At 39.9% G+C, this 12,519-nt stretch overlaps 1 protein-coding gene and 1 long non-coding RNA gene across 2 annotated transcripts in view; one reads left to right on the top strand and one right to left on the bottom strand.

The window, feature by feature from the left end:
- Nucleotides 1-4,139: 4,139 nt before the first annotated feature.
- LOC308078321 (neutral amino acid transporter 9-like) overlaps nucleotides 4,140-12,519 on the bottom strand; it is a 49,242-nt gene continuing 40,862 nt past the window's right edge. The window contains exons 9-16 of the mRNA XM_080419439.1: nucleotides 12,025-12,132; nucleotides 11,448-11,554; nucleotides 11,255-11,327; nucleotides 9,481-9,505; nucleotides 7,846-7,873; nucleotides 5,797-5,945; nucleotides 5,128-5,217; nucleotides 4,140-4,551 (exon numbers count right to left, since the gene is read on the bottom strand). Of these exons, the coding sequence (XP_080275565.1) occupies nucleotides 4,386-4,551; nucleotides 5,128-5,217; nucleotides 5,797-5,945; nucleotides 7,846-7,873; nucleotides 9,481-9,505; nucleotides 11,255-11,327; nucleotides 11,448-11,554; nucleotides 12,025-12,132 (746 nt within the window). The 3' untranslated portion in view covers nucleotides 4,140-4,385. The remainder of the gene's footprint in view (nucleotides 4,552-5,127; nucleotides 5,218-5,796; nucleotides 5,946-7,845; nucleotides 7,874-9,480; nucleotides 9,506-11,254; nucleotides 11,328-11,447; nucleotides 11,555-12,024; nucleotides 12,133-12,519) is intronic.
- On the top strand, nucleotides 7,879-9,373 carry LOC308078528. The gene is made up of 3 exons (XR_013932533.1): nucleotides 7,879-8,037; nucleotides 8,365-8,446; nucleotides 8,640-9,373. It is a non-coding gene; the product is annotated as an uncharacterized lncRNA (long non-coding RNA).

The following is a 12,519-nucleotide window of genomic DNA, read 5'->3' as shown; positions in this document are numbered from 1 at the left end:
ACAATAGATTGAAGAGAGAGAAAGATGGAAGCAGAATGGATTGATTGGACGTGTCAACCTATTGCCATTAACAGGAATCGAACCCTCAACCTTTGGATTGACAGGCTAGACGGAATAGATTGAAGAGAGAGAGACACGGAAACATAATAGATTGAAGAGAGAGAAGCAGAATGGATTGATTGGACATCTCAACCTATTGCCATTAACAGGAATCGAACCATCAACCTTCGAATTGACAGGCTGCAACACTACCTATAGTGCTATTGCTTTGTCCAGGCTGAGGTTGTCTGTTGAAGATAAAAGTGAACCAGTGAAAGCAGCCGATCTACAAGCTCAGAAAGAACGTTGCTATCTGAAAGGTTTTGAGATTGTAGATCGGCTATTTTCAGAATGAAGTATGTCATACATACTTCATACCCTCTCAAATAAGCATTTCAGGTTATCTTTATCAATTGCATTATGTATTAATTGACACAATTACTGGTAGTGTCTGTTGATATTTATAAGTATTTCCGTCCATTATGAACCAAGCCTCTGTGTCCCGAACTACTCTAGATCACTGGTTCACAAACCATTTACCAATAAAGGCATTTTTGTGTCTCCTCGGAACGAAAACTAGTGAAAGTAGCCGATCTACAAGCTCACAAAACGTTGCTATCTGAAAAGTTGTGAGATTGTAGATCGGCTATTTTCACAATGAAGTTTGTCATACATTGCAAAAACATACTCTCTCCAAGAAGCATTTCATGTTACCTTTAACAGTTGCACATGCATTAATTGAGAGAGAGAGACATGGAAACATAATAGATTGAAGAGAGAGAGAGATGGAAGCAGAATGGATTGATTGGACATCTCAACCTATTGCCATTAACAGGAATCGAACCCTCAACCTTCGGATTGACAGGCTGCAACACTACCTATAGTGCTATAGCTTTGACCAGGCTGAGGTTGTCTGTTGAAGATAAAACTGAACCAGTGAAAGCAGCCGATCTACAAGCTCAGAAACACGTTGCTATCTGAAAAGTTTTGAGATTGTAGATTGGCTATTTTCAGAATGAAGTATGTCATACATTGCAAAAACATACCTTCTCAGATAAGCATTTAATGTTATCTTTATCAATTGCATATGTATTCATTAATACAGTCTTGTTGTTTGCAATGCACTTTAAATGAAGTCTCCACCAAGTGAGGCTTGAACCGCCAACCTTGATGTTATGAAACATTCACTTAAGCGGGAAGCCATTGGACCAACAGACCTAATCCAGTGAAAACGGAGGTCAGACAGATGATACCATTTCACGCAAATAACTGAAAAATCCTGGGTTTAAGTGTTTTTCAAACTGCTCAAAATTGCGGACAATATAAGGGCGGAGAGAGAGACATGGAAACGGAATAGATTGAAGAGAGAGAGACATGGAAACAATAGATTGAAGAGAGAGAAAGATGGAAGCAGAATGGATTGATTGGACGTGTCAACCTATTGCCATTAACAGGAATCGAACCCTCAACCTTTGGATTGACAGGCTGCAACACTACCTATAGTGCTATAGCTTTGACCAGGCTGAGGTTGTCTGTTGAAGATAAAACTGAACCAGTGAAAGCAGCCGATCTACAAGCTCAGAAACACGTTGCTATCTGAAATGTTTTGAGATTGTAGATCGGCTATTTTCAGAATGAAGTATGTCATACATTGCAAAAACAGACCTTCTCAGATAAGCATTTCATGTTATCTTTATCAATTGCATATGTATTCATTAATACAGTCTTGTAGTTTGCAATGCACTTTAAATGAAGTCTCCACCAAGTGAGGCTTGAACCGGCAACCTTGATGTTGTGAAACATTCACTTATGCGGGAAGCCATTGGACCAACAGACCTGATCCAGTGAAAACGGAGGTCAGACAGATGATACCATTTCACGCAAATAACTGAAAAATCCTGGGTTTAAGTGTTTTTCAAACTGCTCAAAATTGCGAACAATCTAAGGGCGGAGAGAGAGACATGGAAACGGAATAGATTGAAGAGAGAGAGACATGGAAACAATAGATTGAAGAGAGAGAAGGATGGAAGCAGAATGGATTGATTGGACGTGTCAACCTATTGCCATTAACAGGAATCGATCCCTCAACCTTCGGATTGACGGGCTGCAACATTACCTATAGTGCTATAGCTTTGTCCAGGCTGAGGTTGTCTGTTGAAGATAAAAGTGAACCAGTGAAAGCGGCCGATCTACAAACTCAGAAACACGTTGCTATCTGAAAAGTTTTGAGATTGTAGATCGACTATTTTCAGAATGAAGTATGTCATACATTGCAAAAACATACCCTCTCAAATAAGTATTTCAGGTTATGTTTAACAATTGCACATGTATTAATTGACACAATCATGTTGTGTGCAATGCAACTTTAATGAAGTCCGCATCAAGTGAGGCTTGAACTGGCAACCTTCAGGTTGTGAGGCACACGTTTAAGGGAGAAGCCATTGGACCAACAGACACAAACTTGTGAAAAAGGAGATCACACAGATGATACAGTTTCACGCAAATAGCTGAAAAATCCTGGGTTTAAGTGTTTTTCAAACTGCTCAAAATTGCGGACAATCTAAGGGCGGAGCTTACTGGTCAACGTGATACATGTGTTCCTCATGAGTCAAGGCACATGTGTAAGCAGGTTTAATGGCTGTCGGCCAAACGAGGCATGACTTTTGCCTGTTTAAAGTTTGCACTTTCAAAAAATCGCTATAGCGCCCCCCTTTGACCAATTGGAGTAAGATTGGTTTCAGTAATATTTGGAATGACCCTCAACATTAACGCAAAGTTTCAAAGAAATGTGAGTCTGCATGTATGTGTTAGGGGCAGATGAATAATTGTCATAAAACTGCAATATTCATTGGCTCATTAAAGCTTCATTTTTTCACTTATGGAAAATCTTTTGCATCAGTTTGTCGGCATAGGTCCAAAGTTCATGTGTAAAACGTTTCGTGCAGATTACTCAAAAATCCCAGGAGGAGATAGGTTTTAACTGTTTTTCATATAATTCAAAATGGTGGGAGATCTAAAGGTCAGAGGTCAAAAGTCAGAGGGTTAAAGTTGTTCATCATGAGTAGACGCATGTGTGTATTGAAGTTTTATGGCTGTAGGTCAAACAGGGCATGAGTTGTACCTGTTCAAAGTTGGCATTTTCAATTGAGTGCTATAGCGCCACCTTTTGACGAAAGATTGTGAGATTTATTTCTTGATAGTTTTTCATGACCATCTACCATATGGCCGAGTTTCGTAAAAAGCGACAGCACGGTTCACCCAGAACTGCGAAAAGTGGCAGAAGAAACAGATTACAGGGAATAGCTGAGCTCTGGCCCCGTAATAAAGAAAAAAGTAAAATACAATAAGCACCGGCAAAAAAGGTCACTTTTTGGGCCCCAGTGGGCGCTATTTGTGCACGGGCCTGCTTTCCCTTGTAAACATCTAAATCTCTCATTGGTTCGCTACATAGTAAAAATCTACATAGCCCACTACACTGAAGAATCCTGAGAGTTCACTTTCAAACTCACGATTTCACGGTGTGCGTAAAGAACCGTCAAAACGTGGGCGGAACACGTGGCATATCCCACAATCCCACGGTCCCTTTTAACTTGACTGTTGAGAAAAGTTTAGAATCTAAATAAAAAAAACAAAAAAACCCGTTCATCTGTGGGTAAAGTAAACACGTTCAGTGATAGCCAACATTAGCATAAATGCCACACAAATGACTTCAGTCATTCAAGCTACAAATAGCCAAGAAAAAGGGCAATTAGCCATAAAATGTAGCCTTGATAAAATGCTATAAAAAAATAAAGTGAACACATTTTTACAGATGAGGAAGGCACATCGTCTTCCTCACCGCCGTCACGCTCGTTTCTTTTGAACCGTCAAACACTGTCGCTTTGCATTATGGGACATTTGCGCTGACCCGGGTTGTTGGTTCGTTCGCTACATTCTGAGGTGCGTTGTGAGTAATTTTGCAGTGGACTTGGATATCGTGGCTGTCGGGTGGAAACCTCAAATGTCCAAAACTGTTACTTTTAAGGATTCGAATGCAAAAATAGCAGACCTGCAAGCTCAAAACCTGTCGCCTCGCGATGCGTTTTGAGCGTGTACACCTGCCATTTTTGCTACTTTTGTGTGACACGGTAGTATGACAAAATAGGGTATTCATTTACGAAAAAACATAAAACGTTAAAATATGTTGATAGGAGCTTTCTACATGACAGCAACTAAATACTGAACAGAGTTTTTCATCAAGGTTTGGAATCACCCTCACAAAAATGGCTGCCACTACATACTGAGCCATCCGGGACCCAGACCCAGACCCATCTGGAACCCATTTGGGACCCAGTTGGGTTCAGCCTCTACACAAAGAACTGTCCCAGAAGGTTGGCGATGCCCAGCAGGATGAGGAAGCTGTGGAAGAGCACAGACGGCCAGCGGAGTCTCTCCTGCCGCTTCAGAGCGATCATGTGGATCAGAGCAGGGAAGATGAACACCAACGCCAGGCCGCACGTTGCACCAGAGTACCTGCAGAGGAACACAGTCTCATTTTATTTTTCCTTTTAAAGAAGAAAGATTACTTTGAGATGTTTATTTTCCCTCATAGATAAAATATTTTCATGAGTTTGTGTGTGTCTGAAATTTTCCATGCAGGCAAATAATTATTTATTCTTTGGATCAATCATAAATACATCCAATATGAATGCATTCATTTTGTGGCACAATTGATTTATAGGATGCATAAATAATAGCTTCAGCCTAAAATTTCAATTGGAAAGGTTTCTTCAGACTTCAGAGATAAAAGTAAGGACATAAATACATCTCACTACTGAAAAGTTTGCTTAGACCAAGTCTCAGTCTGTGATTTGTGAAACTTGTGAAGCTTGAAGATTGCCTACTTTCTGAAAATCTTGACACATCGTCTCTAATTATTTCAGATGTTGGTCTGCGGCCAAAAACTATCAATTTTGGAGGCTCCTTGACATGAAAATGTTTGAGAACCACTGCTCTATGCCATAGAACAAAATGTGAATCCCCTCTTAGGCTTACGTTAACCAGACAGAGGTGATTACAGATTGAATAATAATGTTAGAATGTTCATACCTTATGATGGATCCAATGTTGGGGTAGAACATGGCCATGAGGACCCCAGCGCCAACAATCACAATGTTCAGAGCCAGAACATGAAGGAAACTGAGAGAAAAGATACTCATTAATGACAACATAAACCACTGTCTCCCAAACAGTGGGTCGGGGACCCATGTTTGGGTCACAGACCAATTTTTATGGGTCGCGAGCAAATATCCCTTTATTTTTAGTTTTCCTGCATTTTGTTTTTTTATTTTTAACAAAAATAATTCACGTTTCATAAATTAAAAACAAATTCATAGATTTTTGCAAATTCCATAAAATAGAAAAAAGAAGGAGTGAATAAAGCAGATCTACAAGCTCACAACGCGGCACATCGCGGCAGGTTTTGTACTTGTAGATCAGCTATTTTCACTAGTTTGGGTACTGGAGACACTTCAAATTTCTCTTTCGGGTCGAGTGCTAAAAAGTTTGGGAACCACTGGTAAACCAATAACAATCACAACGTTCAGAACCAGAGGAGGACAGACAGACAGACGGACGGACCGACTCACGGGAGCGAAAACATAATCTCTGCAGATAATCATTACTTGTACTTTTAAGTAATATTTTGAATCCTATTTTCATTAACAGAAATGTTTTTATTCATCATTTTCCAATGTTCAATGCCAAACAGTGCCCTACCTGGGATAGTGTTTTCCAAAGATCTGGCTCATAACCTGCACTCTGACCAGGTAACCCAACAGTGGATAGACTGTGGTCATCTGGAACAACAGACAGGTGCGAGCCACGAACACCATGATGTCACTGCTGGGGAAGTTATCCAAGAAGTTCTGCAGCAAAAACACAACAACACAAAGTCAATAATATACCACTTAAACTCTCTCTTCTTAGTAAAAAACAGACCTGTTTTCAATGAGTCTAACGTTCATTAGAAGGACAATATCAGTCACCAGAAGCAGGGACGTGTGTTTTCATAACATATGGAGTATAAGAACATCTTACTGGTAGGCCTGTCACAATTATTACATAATCGTCTAATCGCAAGTATTTGCAATCGTCATAATCGTGTCCATGTTGAAAGATTTTCACACATTTTCAGATTTAAAAAAAAGCAGAAATAGCTGATCTACAAGCTTACAACGCGTCACGAAGTGACACGTTGTAAGCTTGTAGATCAGCTGTATCTTCTCTCCTAATTGGATGAAATTGGTATCCCGACCTGAAAATGTATTTTCTGTTCACTAGGGCAGTGTCTATCAACCTTTTTTGTGCCAAGGCACACCTGGCATAGCCAAAAAATCCCAGGGCACACCTAGATATACGGTATATATAATTATATATATATATACGGTATATCTATATACACACACTAGGGGTGTGCCGATTTTCACATTTCACGAAACGATACGATACGATACGATATTGGGCGCACAACTTCGATACGATTTCGATACGATACGCACTTTTTTATCATGAAAATATATGGGGGAGAAAAAAAGCAAATGCAAACAAATATTTCTGTTTTTGCATTATTCAGACATGCAAACTTGTAGCTTTTCAGCTTCCACTTGCCGTTTTGAATCCAAATAGGGCAATAGTGTGACACCTGACCCGAAAAAAAACAGCATGTTGTCACCCTTTTCACCTCGGGGCTGTTTGCATGCCTGATTATTATTATTGTTTAAAAAAAAATATATATATATATATATATATTTATTATTATTTATTTTTTTTCAAAATGATTTTTTTAAAAACCTCCTTCAAACGGCGCGGCACACGCACACCTCAGCAGTAGCCCCGGCCCAAAATTGGGACGTTTGCCAGGGTTGATATACACTGCACTAGGGGTGTGCCGATACACTAATTTCACGATACGATACACAATATTGGGCTCACGATATCGATACGATACGATATATGGCACTTTTTTATTATGGAAATACATGGGGGCAAAAAAAGCAAATGCAAACAAATACTTTTTTGCATTATTATTATTGCAAAAAAATATATATATATTTTTTAAAACAAACAAATATAATAATAATATAATATATATAATATATAATATAATATTCACCCGCAACATGGGTTTAACGAGACAGCAGCCAAAATGAAAATCACACTATATGATCCGATAAAAAAAATATATAAGTGCTTAAGATTTTAGCCCAAACCCAACGGGACCCGACCCGGCCCGTCGGCACCGGCTGGGCCGGGTCTACGTTTTTTTTACATCCAAATAAATTCATATATTAATTAATTTGTAGCGTATTGTGTTCACAATAAGCTTGTCATATTAGTCAGATCCCCAAGAGTATATGAAAGCCATTTAAAATAGTTATATATTCTTACACAGCTGATGCCAAATAATTAATCAACAGGGCAGCGCAACTCAAAAGTAGGTCAATTCAATCACTGTCTTGTCATGACGCAGCAGCAGAGAGCCCCCTTTAAAGTTTAAACCATATGTAACCCAGGTCATATAGACTGGTTACCAGATTAATTGATAAATGAGGATATTCTGTCAAGTAATGTCACTATTGAAGAAACAGAGCAGGTCTACCTAACTTGACTGTCCTGTCAACAACAACCCTGCTGCTGACAGAAAGCCAGCCAAGGAGACTGACAGATGAATTCCCCCAATCACATGACACCTCTCTACTACTTCTCCCGCCCCTCTCTGTCACTGCCCCAATTCTCTGCTGTGAATCCCTATACCCAAGAACCAACCTGGCAACCTCCATTGCAGGAGAGATCCCTTGATAGAGACACAGACAGTCACTGAGCCACAGAGCCTATTAAGAACAAAATAATACTTTAACTTTAATCTAAGTAATATAGAAGCCATACCAGACAGCACACACACTTTGCCCATCATCTCATTCTTGCCAGAGGACAAAGAGTTTGTTTCTGATAACATTGGTGAGTTTCTACAAACTTTGTGTTTGCTACTTTAGCAGCTAAAGCAGCCATGCTGTTAGCCATGATAGCAGCTAATAGGCTAAGTGACCATGCAATGCCAATGCAGAGTTAGCACAATTGTTTGGCTAGGGCTAGCATTGTTCCAAGCTAACATACCTGGTTACTTATGTGAGATATATTGTGCACTCTAAATGGAACAGAGCTGTTTCATGTCACCACTGTGGATGACTGTGTGTTGCTTTTATTTCATTTTGATACATTTTGTTATATTTTAGCTTTTGATAAAATAGGTTTCTAAATAAGGGTATGTTCCACCTTCATTCCTAGTGAGTGTGTGCTGGGTGTAGCTGCTCTCTGTCTGCACCACCATTCCTGGTGGTTAGAGGAGCACATTATTTGGATGTCATTGGTGAGAAAAGCACTTTATTACAATGCATCTTATTTTATTTCATTATGAGAATGTATTTTATTTTATAAGAAGTTTGTTGTACTACAAAAGAGATTGTATTTTATTTGAATTGATTGAAAGACATTGTGAAACGCTGTCAAGAAATACTGTTAATTATAGTTTTTCATTGTGGTCCTGTATGCTTGTCATACAGGTCAGGTTTTTGGATGAGGCCAGAGTTTAGGTCTACCAAGGATGGCGAGCTACCAACCCAGGATCGAATGCATGTGAAGACCACCTTTTGATTTTCCTTGGAGACCACCACCTCTGCCCTAACTCCACCACCTCTGCCCTAACTCTATGGTTTTACCAGTGTGGTAGGACAGAACTTTGCTCAAACACAGAACAGAACTGAACACAACACACTGATCTGCACAGTATCTATCCCATAATACTGCACTCCACAGTGTAGTTGGACTGTCAGTGGACTCACTCACATACACACCTCTGTGATTCATGGTGGGGTCATTGACTGAATTGATGTGTATTGTGTATTGATTTGAAGGTAATTGTAAAACCATACTGTGTTGGGTATAAGAGTTCATGGATCCATAGTTCATTATCTAAAATACTCATACAGTTAAAAAGGATATTTACAATTTAAAAAGATATCTACAGTTAAAAGGATATTTAACTAAAACAGATACTTATCAGGGTGCACCCGTAGATCAAAACCTGTAGGATTGAAGGCCTAAACTTAAAGGGTATTTTCACCCAAAATATTCCAAGGGTTTGACAGTGGAATTTACAGTGATTTCATCACTGGTGTAAAGAGGTGACTACAACAGTTACACTGTTACTGAGCTCATTCTATTGTTGTCCATCCTATGTCTGTTGTATGTGTGTATTTTGGTACCATTCCATTTATTTCTGTTTTCTATAATACAAGCCGGCCCTTCTTTATTATATCATACATACCTGTCTGGTCTCTTCATTATTTACTCTTAAATGCTCCAGTAGTCGAACCTTACAGATCACTAGCCCAGGATTAATACCTTATATGGTAGTGGTCAAAGTCCACTATACACAAAGGTGTTACACGTGTTACACATAACATGACATAAATAATTGCTATTTTGGAAAATCATTGTATTTTAATTGATTCAACTTCAGAGCTTTCTTCATGTCTTTTTCACCTCAAAGTAAATGTTGGATTATTTCTTCAAATGATAGCACAGGCAGCGGCCAGTAGAAGGTAACATTGGATGTGATTTCTCCATTGCAAAAATGATTACGGTTATTCTATGAAACATATATTTCATAGAATAACCATAATCATTTTTAAAATGGTTATGGGGCAGCGTATATATTTATATAGCCCTATTTGCTCCAAGCTGTTTTTTAAATAAAATATAGACTGTTGGAATAGGGTAGAATGACTCCTGTTCTTAACGAATTACCAAGATTTAATGAGAAATAAGGCTTCCTTATAAAGAAATGACTGACGGGCTGGGCTGGGTCTAATTTGTCAATTATTAGTCGAGCCGGGCTGAAATATTTAGGGGATATGAAAGCTCTAGTTAGTAGTTTGAAGTGCTCATGTGGCCTTATAGTTGCTTCTTTTTGTTTTCATAGACCTGCGGACTGCGGTTGCTTATTTCTCGCCAAGGCTGGCAACACGGCTCATGGTCCAACGCACAAAGCCATTGTAGTGTCTGTGTGCACTTGATGGGTGATTTTATAAACCAGCGGGTGGTATTAGATTCCACTAACCCCCCCCCCGAAACCCGTACCCATGTGTGTCTGTAGAATTGCAATGTGGGGGATATAGCAACAACACGCCCACGGGCACACCTCCACGCGCAAATAACGGCGTCGGCATAATGGTGACGGGTAGAGCAGGTGCTAGAATAACCTATTGGGGCGGCGCAGCTCCATTATCAGTATTTAACAGGTTAAGGGTAGCGTTGCGGCTGGGAAAACTGGCACAGAATAGAGCCGTAAAGCTAAAAGCTGTCGGCCACCGTTTCCCTGAAACACCTTCGATGAAAGCCAGCCATCCTTCAATCCAATACTCATGTTTAGGCTAGCAAACAGTTAACCCATTTAGACCTGATGCCGGTTCTAAAAACACATTCTCAAGTTTTTTGAAAAGCTTAATTATTTTATTCAAAATGTACTGTATGTACTAAAATGACACAGAGGCGTTCCCGGATTGAAAGGTATAACAACGTATAGGTGTAACAGGTCAAAATGGGTTTTCACCCATTTTTAACCTATCTTCATATAATTGGTCCTCACTCATTTTATCCGCTCTGTGTCTCAGAGGAGGGCTGTGGACAGTTTAGAGACCTGCCTACCAGTGGCATCATCGGTAGGCAGGTTTGGTCATTTCGAACAAGATTTCAGATTTTTACATTTATTATGTTATTAATGCCTAGCAGCAATGATGACGACGCAACGCAGAGAAGAATGCCCACTTCTGGTCAGACGAAGGAGGAGCCAGGCCCGGAGTCAACCCACAGTGCCTAGAGCCTCTTAGTGTCGCCAAAACTTGCTGTTAACATCTCACCTGCCACCCTAAACCCTAACCCCCTAATTAGCACCGTCTCTTACTCCCCTCAAGAGACAGTAGGGGCTGTAGTATGCCACTTGGACACAGACCGGGGTCTGGTCAGCCTCGGTCGGGTCGCCTGGAGGAGGGTGTCTGTTGCGAGACCCGAAACACCCAGTGACTCCAGGTAACAACACTGATGATGTGTCCCAAGTTTGTGCATCGGTAGATGTATTTATTTACAATAACAATGACTTCTGTTTTGGCAAGCTAACTTTCCAGGAAGAGAAAGGCTGTCGTTTCTAATGGATCCCCATCGATGACGTCATTGGTCGGAAGGTTTCTGAACTGTGATAGTCCACCAATGAGACACAGAGTGAACAGACCCATGAGCGAGGACCCCATTATATGAAGATAATAATCTTTTGATTAATCTGAAAAGCATAGTATAGTTGCAGCCCTACTCACGTTGTTATCCTGGTGTTTGTTGCTCTTCATGAGCGTAATGACACAGTTGTGGATGAAGAAGGCCAGCGTCAACACCCCACTCAGCTGAGGGAACAACAGTCTGAACTCTACAGGAGACATGGAGGAGACAAGCTAATGAGTTTACACTTAGGATGCCTGTGAGATTTCTTTGGTTGAAATTTCATTCAAATACGAAAATAGATTAAAGGTTATTTAATTTATATTGTTAGCTTAAAACCAAACATAATTTGTCAAAAGGTTAAAGCTTTATAATGGGATATACAGTAGTCTCTCCAGCTCTTTACTAAACAGAAAAGACATTTTCAGGTGCGTTGCAAATTTGATCCAATAAGGAGAGAGTACCATCAGATTTAATGTTATAGTTTTCCACTTCCAACATTTTAGATGAATCTGTGTGTGAATGGGTGAATGTAATGAACAATCTATGTAAAGCGCTTTGGATAAAAGCGCTATATAAATGCACCTTTTACCATTTACCATTTCATGGACATTATGTGTCATTTTGGACGCATTGTCTTCATGGACATGAAATGGCATCAAAGAGAGGTAAACTGACCTGGAACAAAGTACTCTGTGGGTTCAAACCAGTGGAACTCCATGTGAAAACCCAGACGAAAGGCCTTCAGCGTGACCAGGAAGATCAGATAGACCACTGAGATGGTACCTGAGGACACATCATCAAACTATCACTGAGACAGTACCTGAGGAGGACAACAAACTATCAAATAGACCAGAGGTTCTCAAACCTTTCAGGCAGCGACCCCCCCCCCCCCCCCCCCCCCCACCCCAGAATAATCATATTTGACACACCCTAACAAGCACTTGGAATTGTAGCAGCTGAGGCATTATATAGTTTGACTCTGATGAAAATAGCCAATCTACAAGCTCACGGAGCATGTAGATCGGCTATTTTCACACCAATCTTTAGGTAATATTTGACAATTTGGCCAATGTTATGATGAATCTTTTTACAACTATAGTTTGTTGATTAATTTTGACGCAGTAATAGTCTTAAAGTGGTATTAAAAAGCTCTTAGAGTCCTTAAAGTGT

The sequence above is a fragment of the Gymnoscopelus braueri genome, assembly GCF_963280865.1.
Source record: "Gymnoscopelus braueri genome assembly, chromosome: 22".
Lineage (NCBI taxonomy): Eukaryota > Metazoa > Chordata > Actinopteri > Myctophiformes > Myctophidae > Gymnoscopelus > Gymnoscopelus braueri.
Note: the sequence above shows the minus strand (reverse complement) of the source record. Positions and strands in the feature narration are given on the sequence as shown.